The following is a 20979-nucleotide window of genomic DNA, read 5'->3' as shown; positions in this document are numbered from 1 at the left end:
CCCTGTCTACCAGCATGGTGAGGGTTTAAATGGGAGATTTTTTTGGGAAGCCTCAGAAAAGAGGCAGCTGCTGTTTCAACGGCTGCAGTTTATTCTGATGCCAGCCGCCCCCGCTGCTCCCTGCTGCACCTGTTGGCACTTGAATTATGGTCATTTCGTGCACAGTAACTTAATAAGGTGAAGTCGGATTTTAATAGAACAAGCTGACACTCAGATGGGGATTAAGGCAGTTTCATGAACACTTAAGGAAAAGAGAGAGGAGCTACACTTAATGGCAGGAGTGTGCAAGTAACAGTACATCCCCGAGAGCTGGTTATTCTCACTGTCACTGCAGAAGAGGTAGTTGGACTTCTCTTGCCATGGCCCAGGGAGGGACAGCCCCAGGGCCAGTTCCCAGATGCAGAGCCTCTCAGCGTGGCTGATATTTCTGATTGCTTTTTCTAGTTGTCCATAAAGCTATAAATACAGGCGGTAGCTAGGATCCCTTCCTAATCGTGCTGTGGACCTGCTGTTGCAGCATTACGGAGGAGATTTTGCTGGGAATAGTGGCTCTGCGTCACCTCCCACAGCAGAGCCACCCTGGCTGGTTTTGGGTCTTGCCTGGTGCACCAGGGCAGGTGCCACCTTGGGAGCTACTCTGACACCAGCTACCAGGTCTCCTTCTCCCCAAAAAAATGTTTAGGTGCTGATGTAGGTGGTAGTTCCCAAATTACTCCTTCTCCCTGTCCCCAAAGAAAACGCTTTTCATTCAGATTGAGTGACCTCCTGGAGATGTCTATTTTTTTTTTCCATAAAACTTTATTTTGTGAAATACAATATACAGAGAAAATAAATTAAGTGCTGAGTGCTGCTTTGAGGGGGTTTGAACAGCTTTAGAGGAAAAAAAGACTTTTTAGCCACAAAGTGACCACAGGGATTTATTGATGCTTTATTTTTCCAAGAGATTACATTGTTTCAATGCAAACAACATGGAAAGAGATGCTTGGGATGGATGGATCCTGGATGGTAGCAGTTTATTCCATCTAGCTTGCCTTGGTGAAAGTTCAGGGTTTTTTAAATGAAAATGTAGTGACCCAGAGGTGATACCTATGGATGCACTGGTAAAAAGTGGTGGGGTTGGAGGCACATCGTCCAGTTCTATGCAGTTTCCATGTTGATGGTGACAGACTGAGCAAGAGTTTCAGGCAAATCTCGAGTGCCATCTAGTCTTTCTGAATTTGACTTGTTCTGGGAAGGAAGGGGAGAGTTGGACTTGAAGTCAATGTTGGCTAAAGAAACACTTGCAAAATGACAAACTGAGCCCTTGACTTCTATTTTGAGGTGTTTGTTGTTTCATACAGGAGTTGGGAATGTGTCTTTCCTGGGATAGAATAACTAACAGTTCAAATAAGCCCATAGACCCACGATATTTTATGTTTGCATTTTAAAGACAGCTGCTGGGTTTTTCTTTGGACAAAATAGCAGCAGCTCAAGGTTGCAGGTTTTTTTGTTGTTTTTTTCCCTACTTGTAGAAGAACTGCTAAATGATTGGGTACTTTTGAAGCCCTCTTTTGACTATTGATCATGACTGTTAGAATACTCTTTTTCAGATGATTATTTTGTTTGAAAAGCTGTTCTCAGTAGTTCACACAAGTATTCAGGCTACTCTGTCTTTACAGAAATCTGTAAATTATCAGAAGGTGTTGCTTTGATTTCCTTTTTTTTTAAACAAAATCTTAATGTGCTTATAGGATAAATGTCTCAGGCTGTCAGTTTGCATAGCTTAAACTCTAATCTTATATGATAATAGAGATCTAGGGTGATACTTAAGCCTGAGCATTTTCATACTCATGAATAAACTGAGCATTTCTTTTCACAGTTTGGGTATGTTTGAGACATCCACTAAACACAGTTTCCAACCAGTTATAGAGCTGTGAACAAGACCCAGGAATCCGTACTCCTGTTTTCTTTGCTCTTGGACAACAGTCTCATTTTGTTCTATTGGTATCATTGGGGAGATGGTGTCACGTTGGTTTTGTAACCTATATCTGGCCATGGGCATGTAGAAGCCTTTAAGCATAGCAAACAGACAAGGTTAAGTGTGCAAATGAGAACAACGTACCGTTTGGTATCTGGGGAAGTCCACTTAGACGGACAAGATGTGCTTTACAAACGCTGTGGAAAAATACAGATATGCTAGTTAGAAGGAGCAGCAAATGTTACTTTGGGAAATACCTTTAAAAATAACAGCTGTTCATGAGCTGATGGCATTAAAAACACGTTCCTGATCAGATTTGACCCAACAATGTGATAGAAAGTTCTAAGTATTTAATGTTGAACAAATCAAATTCTCTTTCTGCTTAAGCGTGGTAAGACTAAATATATGATGAATAGAGCACTTTGGCTAAGCATTAGCTGTAGGATTGGTTCCAATCACTGCGACTGCTCTACAGAAAGTCAGAGAGTCTAGAGATGGCGTTGACCGAAGTAGCCTTCTCTGTTGTGGCTGAATCTAGTCTTTTAAGTGGTGTGACTGCAGGCTAAGCATATTGCAACAGTCGTTTTCATTCATAAGCCTTTCAGCCTAACTTAGCTGTAGGTTTGTCTAACTGATTTGCCTGAGAAGCTAAAAGCCAATTGCAATGAAACTCTGTGAGAGAGAAGAAATGTGGGATGAGAGGGTGCTGAACTCTTGCACCTACCCTCGTAGTTGATGCAGCCGTTGGAGTCTTCCTGACCTTTCATGAGTTCATCTACTTCCTCTTCTGTCATCTTCTCACCTGGAGAGTGGAGAGAGCTCGGCTAATTCTTCCACAGACACACAACTGAGGCTGAACCCTACAACTGTTCCAAAGTCTTTCCTTATTTTCCAAGTTAGTAACAAAAAGACCTATATATGAACTGAGCTTTATTGATTTTAACTTTCTTTAGAAGTTCTGCATGTGCATATAGACACAGGGATTCTAGTTATTCCTACAGAGTAAAGAAACTATGCAGCAAATCCTCTACCTTTGTCCATGTGCGTTACGACACTGAGGTGTACAGCCTTTTCTCCCTATTCTGCAAATAACAGGCACTCTTAATACCTAGTCCAAATTTAGAAGTAATAAACGAAACCTTTTCCTTTGGGCTTTCTACTGAGTTTTGTGTTTTGCTTTCCTTGTGGATTCCTAGTTAGGAAACCCAGAGTCTTGTCTGGCTCTGTAGCCTCCTACCTCTTCAAACTGGTTAGAATATCTTTCTTGCCTCTTTCATGCCTTCAAACAGCAGCAAACTTTTTAAAGTGCTTGCAGAGATGATAATCCCTTACCCAGAGTAGCCAGTACGTGACGGAGTTCAGCCCCCATGACTGTGCCATTGCCTTCCTTGTCAAAGACGCGCAGACCTTCAACAAAGTCTTCATAGGTACCCTGTTCCTTGTTGTTAGCAGCTGCTTGCAACATGGGCAGGAACTCTTCAAAAGTAATTTTCTTGGCATTCATCTCTGGAAAGAAAGAACCAGTTGCTACATGCTAGCCACTTCTTTGTGTGTTCTTTTGGGATATTTGCCCTGAAATGTGGGAGAGCCTCCCACCTTGTTTGCACACCTCTTTCTATCCTTTACTCTAAGTCTTTGCGTCAGGATTTGGCAGTTCCTTTGCAGAATCTGGATTCTCTCATATCGTGAAAGTTAGTTTTCACATCCATCTGATTTTTCACATCCTTGCTCCAGCCCTCTTCTCACATAATTTTATATGCTTATGTGCATGTTGTATCTTTCTTTCAGAAATGAAACTTGCTGTATGAGTTGATCTTTGAAAGGATTTTGGGAGTGGCCAAACTACAGAATACAGTAAAACAGAAATCTTGAGCCCCAACAGTGGGAAAAGGTAACCAGAGCGGGATGTTGTGACTTGGACAAGCCCCTGAGGTTGCTGACATGTTACGGACCTCTTCAGGATCTCTTGGATGTGGTAGAACAGACTATTAGCAAAGAGTAAACTAACTAAAAATAGGAATGTCCAGTGGGGATGGTGTCCAAATTTACTATTGACATGTTCAATGTGGAGGTTTAAGGACTCAGAAGCTTAGTGTATCTAACCCCTTTGTTCTCATGAGTCAGAAGTTGTAGTCCTCAGTGAGGCCTTCCCCAAATGTTTTTTGTTGGAGCAAGGCTGCCAAATAAAAGGATCTTTTTTCTTTTTTCTCTTTTTTTCTCCTGGATCTTTGCAAAGAGCAGCCTTCATCTGGTCAGTGATGAAATATAATAAATGGAAATATGCAAGAGATTTTTGAATATACAGTTGTTACAGAAACTATTTTACTACCCAGCTGTATCAAAATCACTGTCAGTTACTGCTGTAGTCACTTAAAGTACTGTCATGCTCTCACCTCTGTGTTAATCTTCTGCTCAGTGCTTCCTGCTGGTGCTAATGCTTAACTCGGGTCTTCTGAATTGTTCCTCAAAGTCGCCTTTACCAGGCCTGAGGGTTTGGATATAACTTAGCCCATCTTAATATGGTTCTGCATGACTGAAATCAGGGATCCCCTGCAGCTAGGTCCTTGTTAGAAGGAGGTGACTACAGTATTTACCACTTCTTTTATCTCTAAGAGGGGAGAAAAGGAAATGGAAAATGGCCACTATAATAAATGGCCAACATATGCCTCAGCATGCCCAGGTTTGTAGGAGCTTTCAGCAGGCCACCCCAGTCAGCAGAAATATACGGGTGGGTTTCCAGTCCCAGGGCATGTCTTGGCTTATGCAGAAGATCCTGCACTGGAAGGACCTGAAGAGCTGAGTATCAGCTGTTAGAAATGGACTTACAGCTCCTCAGCCAGGGCTGGGACACAAATGGACTGTGAGCAGCAATGAGTGTGTGTTACACCTATACCAAGTTGACACCAAAATGGTCCCTACAGAGAATTTTCCATATCCTAAGGAGAAGGTTTTTCTCTTTCTGAGCACTGTATTCCCCATCACCGTCATCCCCTTCAAAGGGAACTGGAGAAATTCCATGTATTGTTGCTGCAGAGTCCCCCTTGCTCCCCATCACAGCAAAAGCTCCTCTCCCTCCCGCTGTGACTATTGATGGTGCCTAATTACAGTTCCCCAGCCTCAAGAAGGGCCCATGAGAGACTGCAGGGTACTTACCCTCTTTGCTTGGGTTGCCCAGGATCTTGTTGATCTCCGCATTGGTAGGGTTCTGCCCCAGCGCCCGGATGATATCACCAACCTGGCTCAGGGTGATCTTGGCATCACCAGTCCTGTCAAAGAGGAGGAAGGCCTCCTTGAAGTCTGCAAGGGAAGAGCAACAGTTAAATTGAGCCAGGCAGCTCTCTATTGACAAGTTTTATTGACAAAGACGTGAGCCTGTTGTCTCCTGGCACCGTTCCAGCAAGTCCGGGGGAGTTAGCCAGGGGAATCTTTGGCCCACAATCCCAAGAAAAACTCCTCCCCTCTGACATTTTGGTTTCACTATTTTTAAACTTTCATATCTACCTTCCATAGCTTTCCTGGCTCTAATAGCCATCAATAGCTTTGTGATTGACCCCATAGTTATTTCAAGCACGAGGAAAGATAAGCTTTCTACAAACATTGCCGTTCAAGAACAGGTTTCTTTACATGACATAGCAGCAGAAGGTAAAAATGTTGTTATCCGCTCCACCTTATCTCACCAGAGGACTGGGACTCTTCTGTCAAAGTACCTAGCAGTTGAAAACATCTGCCTGCTTCGATGGGTCCTGCCTGCAATCCCAGTATCTCAACTACACAGTGCTAATGGGAAACTTGAAGGTGGATTTCAAATGCTTCTACCTTTGTTTTCCCTTAAAGTTGCCTTACAATGACATTTCTACCCATGTTTGTTCCCTCTCTTCTCTGCCCTTTGCGGTCTGTCCCTGCTTCTTGCAGATGCATGAATATCCGGCTTTTCCAGCGGTAGTACTTGTGTGGTGCCTTATTCCAGTGCATTTCCAGTATGTACACTTTGATACTTTGCTTCTTTCAGTGCTGTGAAGTGATGAACGTTCACTTATTTCCCCCTTGCTGCTGACCAAAGACTTGGGGTACAGACATTTCTCCTACAAAAATCAGCACAGACGGTTGCCTTCATTGCGTTGCCAGTCTTCATCTTCTGTTGCAAAGTTCCATGTTAATCATCTTACTATACTTTTCAGGTTTTTTAGAGTATTTGTTGCAATGAATAAAGAAATGTATTTTAAAAAAAGGGGGAGGGGGGCAAAAGTCAAGGGTCTAGCTAAAAAGCCATCTTCGAACCTCATATGTCAAGAGCATCTTGGGCTGTGCTGTTGATCTTTTCTGTACTGCAGTGTCTGATGATGCTGTGTTTTAGCTCCAAGTAAAGCAAGTGAAATAGCTTTCCCTTGGCTGTGATGTGCTTCCAGCAGCTAGATAGGCTTTGTGTTTCACAGCTTGTGTAGGTGGAATGTTCTTTGTGCCTTGGGGCAGATTTAGGAGTAACAAACCATGTTTCAAATCATGTCTTCATTCATCTTGTGCTGGGGACATGTGACGCAGAGGTATTTAGGTTCTTGCTTTAGCCATCCATGTGCCGCCTTAGTGGAGGAGTTGCTGGCGCCCAATAAAACTGCTGATACAGGATGTCGGCCTGGTAGGGGCTGTAATCTAATACATCTGAAACTAATCCTCTTACTGTCTGATGTGAGAGACCTATAACCCTTTACTGCTAACCCTCTCCCCTTACAGCTTTTATTGCAGGGTATGAAATCAAGGCCTTCTGGACCTGTGTAGAGCTTCCCCTTACAATATACCAACTTGATATCAGCTCCTGCTCTAGCAGCTGAGGCTGATAGAGCTGTAGTGATTTATACCATGTGATCCGATCTTTCATCTGGTGCATTAATGACATTTAGCCAGAGCGAGGTATAAAACAATGCCAGTTTGCTATTAAAGCCATCAGGAGAGTTTCTCTGTTTTGTAAATCCCATGAAGCTTTATGTTCACTGGGTTCTGAACACTGCTCCCCAGCTCGGAAAAAAGGCCTGATTTTATTTTTGTCTCTCAGGCATGCATTTCACTGCAATATATCTTTGCTGTGGGGTTTTTCTTTTTAGTGGTTTTTTGGTGTGTGTTTTTTTTTTTTTTTTTTATAGCTAGCGCTATATAAAGCTAGTCCTAGTTTATACCTCTGCTGGAATAAGCATGTCTAAAATCCCTCTCTGAGGAGGGTACTACCCAGCTGCCAGTGTGTCAGCCTGTGTGGATGGAAATAGTTACTGAGGGTGGGACATCTCTGTTCCTGGGAAATTCTCCCTCTTTCAAGTAGCTTTTAATTGCTCTGCTGTTTGGTTCAGTCATCACAGCATTACAGCAGCTGGATGATCTGAAGTATGTAGGGAAGCTGAAAGAAATATTTTGCTTTGTTATACATGCCAGCAGCTTTGAATTGATGGCATTTTTCCATAAGCCCTCCCAACCCTTTTGTAAAAGTTTTAGAATTAAAAAGTGAGGAAGAGTCCAAATGATTTTCTTTGTGACAAGGAGTGTTTGGACTGCAGGAAGAGAAATGTTTCCAGTCTCACTGCACTATACCTCTCCTTATTGCTTTGATGGTGTAACCCAGAGCAGGCTGGTGTTCAGGAAGTTTAGGGCTCTCTCTTACGACCTGCTTCTAGCTGCTACTCTCCCTCTGGATTTCTAGTAAATCCTTGTGTCTTCCATTCTAAATACTCTTTTCACAGTGAGAAGTCTACTATATTTGCTACTGAATTTTTAACTTTTTTTTTTAAACCTACGTTAATTAACATAGCCCAAATGCATCTCTTGGCGTTTTTAAAACACTCAAACTTAGATTTCCAGAGCTTCAATGGGGACTTTTGTTCCTGTCAGAATTTTTAATCAGATCTTTCTAGCAGATTGAAAAAAAAAAAAAAAAAAAAAAAAAATTTGGAAGTTGCTGGTGGCTTGTAAAGCAGAGAATACAGCAAGATGCTCAAGAACTGCAGCATGTCCAGACTATTGTGTTTATAAGCAACAGTTTACACAAGTCACTTATCTGCTAACTATTTCCATGCTTCATGAATGTATTTACAGTAAAACAGCCTTTGTTCCTCCCCTTCTACAACACCTCCTGGCAAAAGTGACATGTATGCATTTTCTGTTCATGTAAAATTGCAATGTCACTGCAGCTAAGTTAAATTTTCAGCCCACTCCCTCGTTCTGTTGTCCTTCATCTGCCTGTTTCCCCTATGACTTTCAAATGCAAGACGCGTTTTCAGCATCCTTGTGAATGGCCAGTACAGGAGCACAACTGAAAAATGTTCAGTAGGTAGAGCTGGTAACACCAGCGTATTTCCTCTTCATACCGTGGCATAAACTTCTCAGCTTGGGCAGCATATAAGCACCCAGATAAATTACATGTAAATCTACAGTCAGATTCTTGTTCAGCATAAGTCAGCACTGCTCCTCTGAAGTCAAGTGTGGTGATTTATACCACCTGAAGTCCTAGCTCATCTTTTCGTAAAGGTTAAACTTCTGAGCCTGTAGCTCCTCTCTGAACCCACATACATGTAAAACACATCGGCTCTCTTGTAACTTACCATCCTGTTGCTCCTTGGAGAACTCGATCTGTTGGAAGGAAATCAATCACAAAAAATAGCTTAGGAAGGGGGGACTAGGGGAGAACCTGTTTGTTTTCTAAAGCATCCAGCTCAATCCACGAGTCATCTTCCAAAACAGCAAAAATGTGGCCTGTCAGATGTGCAGCAGTAATGCAGATAGCAAAAGAGCTGTTAAGACTAGTGAATATTTAGCATTCGGTAGCCATTATGTTCCCCCTCCTGCCCCCTGTTAAACTTTAACTTTTATTTCACTTACCATTAATTTGGTCAGGAGTGAAGGACTGCAGTTGGGAAGAAAAAGAGAGAGAGAGAAAAAAAGAGAACTAGTACTGCTGAAAATGCACTGAGAAAGCAAATAGCACGAAGTAGCTGTGCGCTCTCACATCTGTCTTGCCTAATATAATTAGGCCATAGCAACCTAAACTAGCAGCTTCCCTTGTAAAAATGCATCACCAGGTCTATTCTTAAAGATTCCGTTAAAATCTGCATCCCAGGGAAAGCCAGGGTTGTGGCTAGAAGCAACAAAAATCTAAGTCTCTTAACTAACAAAGAAGTCGTTAATGTACCATCAGGTCACTTACTGTTTTAGTATAGACTCGTTCTATTAAGACCATTTGAAGTAATATTGCTTAACAAGCAGCTTTTTTACATTAACATAGAAATTAAACCAATCCCTTAAAGTTTGTGTTTCAAATTAGTTTTTGACAGTACATTGTTTCATAAAGTACTAAACTATGATATTTTCTTATATGAAAATATTACTGTTTTCCTTTGCTACTTTAGCAGGTTGCATCCGATTTAAAAAAAAAAAAAAAATTGCTTAGCAGACAGCACTAGCAAATTGTAACCCTTCTGTCTGAAGCTACAGGAGCCGCACATCTACTATTGCCTGGTGCGGAACTTGAGGCTAACTGGAAAACCTCACGTAGTCCTTCAGGTTTAAGAAGGAAAGCCAAGCAATCCTAAACTGTCTTCTGAACTGTCCTTCCCCCCTAGAACTAACTTGAGCGAGAAGCCCAATTTACTTATGTAAAATACACTGGCTCGCTGCTAACCATTAGCTTTCCAGTGGACCCACCATGATTGAGAGCTGGAAAAGCAGAGCAGCAGACAGGCAGGAGGGATTAGCTGAGAGGTCTCGAGAGTGGTCCTGCTTTTCTGGCCTTTCTTCCTCTTATTTATCCGGCGGTGCTGACGGCATTGCCTGGATTAGGTGTCAGAAGGAAGCAGTCCCTCCCCTTGGCGAGTTCTTTAGCTTTCTTAGGGCAAAGTGACAGGAGGCTCCATGTCTTGATCGACATCTTATGATGGCTATTTTTAGGAGGCTGGAGAGGGGCAGGGAGTGGCAAGCAGTAAATTTGATTCATGTCAGCAGTTTCTGGGTCCATACCGTCAAGAGGAGATATTCCTTGTCCAGACCTACCAAGACTTCCTTATAGGGAAGGATTCTATTTCTCCAATAAGCTATAAAGTCAGTGAGCAAGGAGCGTTGAGGGTGAGAGGTGCCATGTGTTTGCCCAGCTGGCTGGTTTTACATGTGGCTTGCAGGTTGTGTGTTAGATGCAGCTGGATGGTCCTCGTACCTTTGCTGGGGTTTGCTGAACCCCTTATATGGATAATGTAGCACTCAATGTTAGATGAGTGGTGCTGCTGCTTGTCTGCTCAGTGTGATCCAGTTGTTGGCAGTGAGCAGAAGATTAACCTGTTGACGGAGGTGGTGTCTGACTGTGAAGCTCCTCCTCTGCACTGGTCACATTTTCCAAATTTTGAACATTTTTAAGGGAAAAATTATCTGTGCGTTTTGGACCCAACTGTATTGCTAGGTTAGCAGCTGATGTGTAGATGTACCCTGCAGGGCAGTGGGAAACTTGTATTCACAGTAGCCTGTGCTCTCTAGGACACTTTTCCTCTAGGGCTGGGGTTAGGCAGGGCACCAGCATACCAGCTTCAGAGCTCACTGGTGTGGTGAGAGGAGGTGCTGCTGAGGTTTTTGTGATGTGGAGGCAAGGGAGAAGCCATGATAGAAGCTAAGACCCCCCCAAAAGGCTTTGTGAACTGGAAGGATGACTGTTCATGGTGGGGAAAGGGGTACTGGCTTTTTGGGTTGCAGAGTGGACGGGTCATGGTGGGACTAAAAGTGGGGAGTTTCTAGGTAGGTTGCAGGAGGTACAGGCTGCAGCTTGTTCAGTAGCAAAGATTTAGTCCCACCATGTAGCATCCTCCAAGCCCAGGTCAAATCTCTGAATTGATGCTGTGAGACATTGTAAAAGGATTAGAAAACTTTGCTCCAAACTTCTTCCTTTCCCCATCACCTCAACTGGGTCAAGAGTGTCATGGAGCCGGGATGGGAATGGTTCTGTGACAACAGACTCCCTGTTGCACACTCAAATCCCCTCCCTAATTTCTATTTATTTCCTTTGTTGCACATTCACTGCTCCTGGTTTTCTAATGACAAAATATGATTAGTGAGGGAAATTTTCTTCTGTAGCTCGCTTAGTTACCCTGAAGATAAGCATAACCTTTGTGAATATCTCTTTTCAGTATATTGAGGGGTCTGAAAGAAAGAATCAAATCCAAGCAGACTTGACTTTACTGTTTGGTTTTTTTGGTTTCTTTTTAACTGAACAATCAAAACAGGTCAAAATATTTGGTTGGATTTGAGACATTAACCTCCTACCTCCTATTTTAAAACCTAAAGATACAACTGCGAAGAATTTTCTAAGCTCGCCATTTTAGCCGGAAAACATTCTGTCCAAACAGATTATTTGCATTTTTGGAGAAATATCTGGAAAATGTACCAAGTGTGGAAAATGCTCCACTGCCAATCCTTCACTTTCGTTTTTTCTGCTATTTGTAATCTATCAGCCTGTGGGAACTGAGGTGTATTCAAGACGAAGTGTAGCCATGATCAGATGTGGTTGCATAGAAAAGGGAGTTGATGCTTTTGTCTGAATTAGCTAACCTAGGTTTAGCACAGTGCAGACCTCCTGATTAGTACTGGCTGGGGCTGGAACTCAGGCAGTGAGAAAGCTAATACAGATCTTGGCCATCAGTTCCAACGCATTAATAGAGGAGCTTTCTAAAGACTTTGGCAGAGCTGAAATGTTGCCTGGGTCAATGCAGTGTGTTGCCTTTTGTGGAATTTTCCTTCTGCCCTCAGCCTCTTGCTCTCCAGTGCTGGCAACTGGGAAATACTCCCCTGAAAACAGGATTTAAAAGACAATTTTTTTGAAGGAAAACTTAGATTGTTCTTGAACTTTTTTTTTCTTCCAGATAAGCTTTATGGTTGGCTACAACAGAATTCATCCCAAAAGACTTCAGATGCCAAGCAGAAAATAATTGGGGTGCATTTGTCTTTGGCATAGAAAACTGATACCTGGATTAGCCATCTGGCTTGAATGGACTATCAAATATGTATAAATTGAGAGGGGTCTACATATAAGCTGATTGATCTTTTGACCATGTGAGACTTGGCTCAGAATTTAGATGAGGCAATACTAGCACACCATATCAGCCCTTCATTTTATTACTGATTCTTGAATAAAATCTCACTAGACAGAGTTTTGCTGGGGAGAAATATTCTAGCATGGGCATGTTGTGTTTACTTGAATTAAGAATCACCCTGCTTTAAGCCAATTGGGTCTGTTGGGGGCTTAAAATGCTACTTGCTTTGAATAAGGGCACCTACAGATGGCCTTGGTATAGAAAATATTTCAAATGCTCCTTAAAAGAAATTAAAGGTAAGGTTTCTGATTCTGTAAGGAGCTTTCATAAACTTCAAAAGGTAGAAAGCAGTATTTTGCAGTGATCTGATCTTTGTTCTGATCCTGGCGGTGTCCTCTGCATTGTCAGAGGACATGATGAGTCTCAGGGCTTTAGGAAGATGTTGAAATTTCAGGGAGTTCGGTTTAAAAAAATGAATGCTCCCCCCCAGCAGAAATCATGAAAGGTTGAACGAACTGCAACACATGGAAAGACCAGAGGGACCTGGATCTCTAACTTGGCTTAGCCCTTATTTATGGACAAAGGTTATATTTATGGCACAGAAGGTTATCTGTGCCAAAGAAAAAGGTGGTGTGTTTTGGGGTTTTTTCTTTGTTTTTCTGTTTTGTTTTTAAGATTAAGGCTTTCCCCTGTATAGTTTGTGACTACCTTCTAGTCATCTCGTTGCTAGATAGAGGCATTTTGACCAGGTCTCAGTTATATAGGGTGGGGCGGATAGGGTTGTAGGCAACTCTTTATCGCCAGCTAAGCAGAATACCCAATCCACACAAATCCTTATTTCCAAATTATTACCAGAGTTCCTAATTTCCCAACAAATCACTGGTTCGTGGGCCTTAGGGCCCCGACCTTTGCAGCGTGGTGCTGTGCTCACCTATTTAGGCTGGTGGGCACTGGGACTGAGTACAGCTGTGCTGAGTGACAGTCGCTTTGTGCTCACTGTAAATGTGTGAGTGTCTGGACAGGGTGAAAAGGCCTGGGAAAAGATGCTGCTGGGAGTTAAAGCATTCAGCTGCTCCATCTGCTTGTTACCCTTTGGGTGAATTACAGAGAAGGGAATCATCTTAGGATTTTATTAGACAGTCACCAGATATTTCAAGGTACTGTCTCTGTAGAAGAGACTGAGAAACATATCAGATGTCTTGGAAAATCAGAGAGGAGAAAATTGGAGAGTCCCCTGGGATACTCATTGTATATTCAGCCTTCTATTCGGGACTAGAGGGATTTTTTTTATTTTGGGGCGGAGATAAGCTAGGATTGTGCCTACAGCAGTTCATATGATATCTGCTCACCATTAATGCCTGCTCCTTGATTAATACAGCTGCACGTATTTTCTAGTAGATATCATTGAGTGCAGGATTACACAGTTCTCAAACCCCTCCGAAAAGCGAGCTGTCATTCTTCCATCCCTCGCCCCAGTTCGATAGCTTGTGCGATCGATGCCACAGATTTTAGAGAGATTACTTTTCATTTAAGTAAGAATCAACAGCCTGATGGATTTAGCGTCATGTCTTTTATGAGGCGGAGAAACATTAGGAGCAGATGAGCTCTTGAGAAAGAGAGCTCTGTTTTGAGAACAGAGCTGCCTGGAAATACAGTTGAAGAAAGAATAAAAATGTCCACCATTAATATAGGAGAGAAAATTGCATGTGTGAGATACCATGAGGTTTGGAAGAATAGTTCAAAATCTCTTTGAGTTTAATGGACTTAACTGCAGATGAATTTGAATTTTTTTCTAAGCCTTCTGTGTCACTTTCCAGTTTGTTTACTTTTAAAGCTTGTAATTGCTTTACAGTTGTGCAAAAACTTTTGGATGAGCCTTGCCGATTAATTAATGTGCCCTTCTGAAATGTCTGGGAGTGAAATGGGCTCTAGCTGCACTGCTGATCATACCATTTTGAACAGATTTCATTAGCTTCATGGGGGGAAGTGTGCTCGTTTGTGAAAGTGTCACTTTTCTAATTGTACGTAGTTCTGCATGAATGTGTATAATCGAGAGGATGTACGAGGAAATGTGAGGCTCTGGAGCCCTGCTCTTGGAGGGATTTGTTGTTTTAACATGCCTCCCAGCGGCAGTATAAGAGTATTAACATTTATTTAAACTATTGCTACTTGACATTTAAGTGCTATGCGGTAAACCAGCCAGTTGAAAGTGGTTTTTGGCAATGGGTATAAGATGTAAGAAAGCCTCAGTGAAGTGGGGGCAAATTTCCAGCTTGGTTGTTTCGTATCTCCTTACAGACAACTTCTTTCTTTACTTGTCATTGGCTAAATTAATCACCACCTTCTTGCCTTATGTAAGATAAACTCAAATATCTTGTTACTATCTGTTACAATCTCTCTGTGCTTTGAGGGGGTTTAAAACAGTATTTTAGAAATATTGGGGGGTTGTTTTGGTTTATTAGTTGACAGGAGAAAGGGTCTGCCACACAATCGCTGTTAACACTTGAAATTATTCTGTGAGCTCTTGAAATGTTACTCTCTGTGTAATTTGCTTTAAATTCCACTGTTTCTACCAAAGTTGGTCACTCCCCAGACCCTCTAAAGGCTATAGGTATCTTTTTTTAAATGCTGCCAAAGCTGTGAATTACTAAGAATGGATCGGGGGGGGGGGAGAAAAAAGAAAAAAAAAAAAACCCAAACAAAAAACCCCCCCAAAAACCCACATTATTTTCCAAATAATTTTTCAGGTTAGCAGACGTAAGAAAAAGTGTCTACTAATATATATGGACAGTCCCTACTTTTGAGGGACTCCTTGCTTAGCAGCACTTTAGGAAGAAAAGGAGGCAAAGTTCTCCTGAAAAATTTGTAAATAAAACTAAGTGGTGGCTTTTCTGTTTGCTTTTCCTTCTGGTTTTCAGTAGTGTCCCGAAGGGATGTCTTGGTGTGTAGCTGAGTCTGATGTCCAGGTTACCTGTCCTGGGACACCTTTATGCCATGCCTTGCCCATGCAGTGATTTAGCAACTGCCACCAATGTGGGTCTGGCATCAGTGGCGGGGTTCGCAGGGGCAAGGGATTTGGATGGGGCTGCGCTGCTCTGGGGTGGATCCTGAATGGTGCCAGTTTTCTCAGTGGTCAAAGCGGTAGCAGGAAGCTGGTCTGGATGGTGTCAGATAGGCACCCTTACATCTCTTAAGGCTAAGTCATATTTGCGCTTGTCCCCTTCCTACCTGAAAGGGCCCTTGGGACTGGTGACCTTGTCCAACAGGTATATCAGTCCTAGGGAATCCTTCTGGAGTTGTCGCTGGAGCTGGATCAGGCATAATCTGAAGGCCTGTGCCAAACATTTCAGGCAAAAACCTGCCAGTTCCTAAGAAAGCCCTTAGCACAATGAGTAAAGAAAGCTACTGTTAACATTCCTGTTCTCACTCCACAGCTTCACATGGAGTTTGTCTGCAGTGTAATAGCTCTCTGAGCGCTTCAGCTGATGTTTGCAGTCCTGCTTGCCCTCCAGCCCAAAAGCTTTCTGTCAGTGCATTTTAGCGAGTTTATCTCTCTCTGGTTATATCCAATGCAATGTCTGTTCAGAGATGACCTACTTGAGTAGTGAATGTAGTAAGAATTAAGGATGCTTGGAGAAACACTTTTTACTGCCTTAAGAGCTCTGTATTTAAAAACAAATGATCACACAGATTTGCTTCCATGCAGCAGGCTTCGTCATGCATCACACAGTTACACAAGGCCTTAGCAAGTCTTAACTAGTTGATAGCTTTTAATTATTTTTCCCCTAAAGAAGTAGGTAGCTTATCTGCAGTTGGGCATGGCATAATTTGTGTCCTGGGATTTCAGTCTTGAAAACACCAGCATGGGAAGCCTTGTGTACGAAATGAACATCAGTTACACCATGGATACTTGCAAGAACCCAATCTCTGCCTCTGCTCAAGAGAGGATACTCAGGTGTATCCTCGAAGTAAAGGGCCTAGTGTGACACCAGATCAGGGTGCTACACATTCAGATCACCATCTGCAGAGCAGAAGCCTATGAAGCACTGCACTCAGCATCTCCAGCACCCAGATCCCAAACCATCACAGTTAATGCTATGAGCCTGGGCTCAGTCCAAGGACTGGTTGCGTGTGCTGGGAAGGGCCCTTAAATTTCCAGTAAAAAAACACCACACTTTTCCTGTTGGTGATAGGGACCGAGTTAAACTGATTTGGGCAATATGAAATTTATCCATTTTCCACTGCCTCAGTTGCAAAACCAAGCATGAGACATCCTCATCATTAATGTTTCATCCCAGTTATTGCAGACATAGACCCATAGTAGTGCTTTTCATCAACTCAACGTTTCTTCTCCCTCAGGCTTGTGTGGGAGAAGGAAGTTGACAACACAGATAAGCTATCTTTTTGGGAGTGTCCTTGGCCACAGTTTTAACTACAGAATTCTTGGAGGTCTCTAAGAAAATGACCCATATGGTCATTTTGCTTTTCATCATGGTTGGTTCCTGGTGGTAAATCTCAGATGCATCCATCACCCTGTTCTTCTCAGTTATGATTTATTCCTTAACCTTTGTACCTAGTGTTCAAATCCAGGCCATGCTAGTAATAAGGAAAATTGGAAATATAAATTTAGTCTGGAAAGCCTTGCGCAAAGCAGATTGAGTTTTATGTTGTTTCCTGAGTAGGGGGAAAAGGGTCTTTACATTTCCATTTAAAAACAAATTCTTCCTCCCTGCCTTGACTCTTTTCCTGTGGTTGTTGTACTGTAACCTAAGGTGAGCTGAGAAAGGGCTGAGTTTAGAGACTGGAGTCTTTAGCAGTTAGGTATTCTTGTTACTCAGTTTTATAGTCAATAGATGGTGCTCAAAAATAGAAAACTACATACCAGCTGCTATTAGTACTAGCAAATCACCAAATATTTGCTTTAATTGAGTTAAAGTGGGGGGAAAGAAGAACAGAAGAGGGTAAAAGGCCTGTCACAACTTCTGATGGTGACAGGCAGTTTTGGGGTGCCTGCATTTGCAAGAACCCAGCTTGAGACCTCTTAAGGAAAAAAAAAAAAAGGCAGCCTAACTTTCAAAGTGTGCACCCCAAAAGGCTTGGAAAACTTGATTCCCTGAAGATGGGCCAAGCAGGGCATCTGAGAGGAGGGGTGCCACCAAAAAATCACTACCCATGTTTGTAAACCACCTTCTTGTTTGTTTTGGAGAATATATGATCTCTGATGCCAATTTAAAATGAAGTGCACTGCCAAATGTGGCTTATTTGGCTGCTGTAAACCCTTATTAGGCAGCTTTACCCTTACCCACTCTGGCTCTAACAGTAGAAGGGGCTTTGATATCTCTTTATAAAAGCTAACAAAGCCTTTTTGTGTGTTTGCCTGCTGTGTGGCTCCCCAAATCATCATGGTGCTGCAGCTTGGCATTCCCAGTCACCTCTCATTAGTAGCAAGCTCTGGCATGGCCACTAATTCCCCTAAGGAGTGGAGGGGAGCCCACTTGATGCCCTTGGTCAAAGTGCTGGAGGCTTTGACTCCATGCCTGGTAAATCAGCACAAAGAGCCCCAGGACAGGATTGTTCACTGAGTCCTGGTCAAAAGCTTGAAGTACTCCCTCGCTCCAAAGTGTTGCTGGAAATGGTGCTGTGCCTTTTCCCATGCTGAGACTTTGGTGGCTGAATGGAAGGATTCAGGATTAATTAATGCTAATTAAGGGACTAAGACTCAGAACATTTCAATTCCTGACTCTGCCACATCTCCCAGGCAAATCACTTACAAGATGACATTGTTTCCCTTCACTGCCTGAGCTCTCAAAGGGTGAAAAAAGATAACCCAGGGTGGCTGGTTGGGACCTTTGGAGGTTGTCCAGTCCCTGCCCCTGCTCCAAGGCAGGATGAAAGGCACCGTGGTTGTTCCTGGTGCCTTCTCGAAGAGCCCAGCACTGGAGGTGCCACAGTCTGCCTGGGCAGCCCTTGACTGATGTGGGGGTCTCAGGTGAGAGGGGAAGATCAGGGATAGAGGGGACATGTGTCACCCTCATGGGCAGCGTGGGTTTCCGCATCACCTTGCGGCCACGGCTGTGTGATTCGGTAGACTCCCCCACGGGGGGGGGGGAGGGAGGGGTGCTCCATCCACCCTTGCAGCGCCTCTGAGGAACCCTGCTCCTTGCCTGGTAAGGGCATGATGAAGAGCGGACGAGATACTTGTAGAAAGATATATGCTAGTGATAAGCATGCAGGGTAGGGGGCTGTGCCACCCACTACATTGCAGGGTAGTCCTGTAATCTCCATCACACTGCTTATATCTTCACTTATTTGCAAATAGGAATAGTAATGCTTACGTGCTGCTGTTAGTGTTAAAAGAATAGTTTTGTCTTACCAGCCCAGGTTTTTCCCCCCCCTTCAAAGAGGAAAATATTTTGTCTGATACTATCTTTCAAAAGAAAGAGGATTTAGGGAGACTATCTTCTTTTATCAGTCTGAATATGACAAAACCTGGAGTGTTCTCTCTGTGCTGCCAGTATATATTTCCTGCCATTATAGAGAGCTGTCTGGGTAAAGGAGTGAACTGCAGAGATGCCTCAGACTGCAGCCTGACATTTTTTAGCTGGTAATATACTATTAAGTCTATTTATGTAAAGATAGATTAGCTAGGATCACTGGAGTTGAAAATTCTATTTTCTCCTAATGAACTGGACATAGAAAGCTATGATCATATTAAATTATTTAGTAGGAAATCTAGCTTGCGTTCCCCTTCATCTCTGGAGATGAGTGAAATGTGAGGTCTAATCTAATTTTCGGACAGTATCCTCAAAAACAGTGGGCTTTTCGTGTAGCCTTTACTATGATTGCTCAAAGTATTTCAAAATGTCCTTTTTTTCTCTTGCTCTTGTTTTGCTTTGCCAGTGGGTTCAGCTTCAGTCTTATGAGAAGCAACATACTGTTTCAGAAAAATACTGACTACTGATTGTGAAAATTAAAGTAAACTTCAAGAAATTTCACTAAATGGGTCATGATCTTGGGACTATCTGTATTAAGATACCTGAAACAGAATTCATCATGAGATGAAAATGAGTAGGTCCTATTAGGAGTCTTTGTACTCCTTCCTTTCTCCATAACAGGCACGATTCCTTATGTAGAATTTAGCAAACTGGTCCTGGGACCAATCAGCTTGTCAGTAGGTGGAGAATAACTATTTATAGTCCTACCCAGAGAAACTGGTCTGTCTCTTCATCTCTTTAACTGCTTAACCTCCCTCTCCTCTTTCCTAAGTCAAGAATTTCCCAACATGGAAGAGTTTTCTTCAAAGGGTCAAGGCAACAATCAGTGATGTCGGTTGGCATGCAAAGTCTAAAGACAGTATGAGATCGAATGGAAGTGCAGTCAGAGGGAAACCTCCAAAAGACTCTTCCTCTTTGTTGCTTTCAATTTGCAGCAAATTGCAAATTCTGAGCAAATATGTAAAAGTGAGAGGAAATCACTTGAAATGCTTCCATCCATGGCTTTCCAGCTCATGGTCTCTATCAATGTTTGTTGTACAATGCAAATGAACAGAAAATAGATGAAACTGCCAAATCCCTCTTTAATTTGTTTTGTTTCTGCTTTTAAAGATAAGCCATGCTGATCTCAACACATGACCAAAGGGTCATCAGGTGGTTGCAAAAATTTGGAAAGGAATTTGAGGGGAAATTGCAAAATAAAGTTTGGTTTTAATACAGCGCTATGGGAAAACATTGCATTTCAAGCTTCAGTAACCCTTTCCTGTCCCCTTGCACCTACTTTAGGAGTTTTGGGGTTTTTTCGTTCTTTTTTTTTCTTTTAAGTTTAGCTTTACCAAACAGGTCAGACTGATACTGACGTGGTAAAAAGTTCTGAGGGCCACACTCCAAAATACTTCTGAAATCACCAGGCTTCACTCTTGTGTTAAATCATGCGCCATGCCTTACACCCCTCCAGCTACTAAAACAATCAAAAGCTCAGGCAGGTCAACAAATCCATCGACTGAGGTTACTCATTCATTTCACTGCAGTCCCCAAACCGGAACCAAACACACGCAACACTTCTCTGCAGGTCTCAGGTGGGACTCTGCTAACTTTCCCCTTTGGGAGTGCTTTGGGTCTGTGATCAGCACACATTCATCCATTTACCTTGATGCTCTTGAGATCGATTGCAGGTTCTTTGGGTTTAGCTGGTGCGGGTGCAGGAGCTGGTGCAGGTGCAGGTGCTGGTGCTGCAGCTGCCGCTGGTTTCTTTACATCCTTCTTTGGTGCCATTTTCTGTTTAAACTTGAAAGTAAAGGTGCCCTCCCCAAAAAACTTAAAAAAACCAAACAACAAAAAACCTTAAAAGTTATTCCCAGGAGAGGAGCAGTGGTCAGAATGAGCTACAGCCTGTGCCCTGGAGGTGGACCCGATGTGCTAAACTCTATAAGGGCATATATATATTTCACTTAGTGCCTCATACAGCCCTGATACATGCAGCTGGATTGGACAGCTTGCTAATCAAGGGGGATGTCATTCCAGCTCGAGCTATAAATGGAATATAAGAGTTCAGGGCTTCATAAGATCAAGGGGCTTCGGTGGCTTTTCCCCCCCCTCTTTAAAAACCCCAACCACCTCCGCTGTATTTTTTTATTTATTTTTTTTAATGCGTGCAAAGGAGAGGGAAATATGACAAACCCAGTTTCAGATCTGCTGTTGACATTCAGGCATGGATTGAACAGTCCTTTTTCTCATCAGAATTTCAGTTCTGCTTAAGTAATAAATCTTCTTTCTTTCCTTCCCTCCCCGTTCCCCCATGCCTGTGTAGCGCTCCAGGAGGATTTGGTTTCAAGTAGGAATTTTGACTTTCATGGCTGGGAAGATCATCAATTTCCAGCCTCATTTGCCTCTCTCCCCGCAGTCCCTCACTCCTCCTCTGCTTCCTTCTTTTACAAGGAAGTGTTGATCAAGCAAAGGCTCTGGATGTTTAAAAATAAAGCAG

The 20979-nt window shown here is 42.7% G+C and overlaps 1 protein-coding gene and 1 long non-coding RNA gene across 2 annotated transcripts in view; one reads left to right on the top strand and one right to left on the bottom strand.

Annotated features, from left to right (window-relative positions):
* The window catches only part of LOC127018176 (uncharacterized), a 65610-nt gene that overhangs the window by 6204 nt on the left and 38427 nt on the right, over positions 1 to 20979 (top strand). The gene's annotated exons all lie outside the window — the stretch shown is intronic.
* Positions 905 to 20321, bottom strand: MYL1 (myosin light chain 1). The gene is made up of 7 exons (XM_050899601.1): positions 20145 to 20321; positions 8539 to 8566; positions 5111 to 5254; positions 3290 to 3463; positions 2682 to 2759; positions 2102 to 2154; positions 905 to 1227 (listed from the first exon to the last, which is right to left on the bottom strand). Exons 1-6 carry the CDS (start codon positions 20268 to 20270, stop codon positions 2126 to 2128), a joined length of 579 nt encoding a protein of 192 aa, XP_050755558.1. The 5' UTR covers positions 20271 to 20321; the 3' UTR covers positions 905 to 1227; positions 2102 to 2125.

Source organism: Gymnogyps californianus, chromosome 7, assembly GCF_018139145.2.
Source record: "Gymnogyps californianus isolate 813 chromosome 7, ASM1813914v2, whole genome shotgun sequence".
Lineage (NCBI taxonomy): Eukaryota > Metazoa > Chordata > Aves > Accipitriformes > Cathartidae > Gymnogyps > Gymnogyps californianus.
The sequence above is the reverse complement of the archived record's forward strand: the minus strand, read 5'-3'. Positions and strand labels throughout refer to the sequence as shown.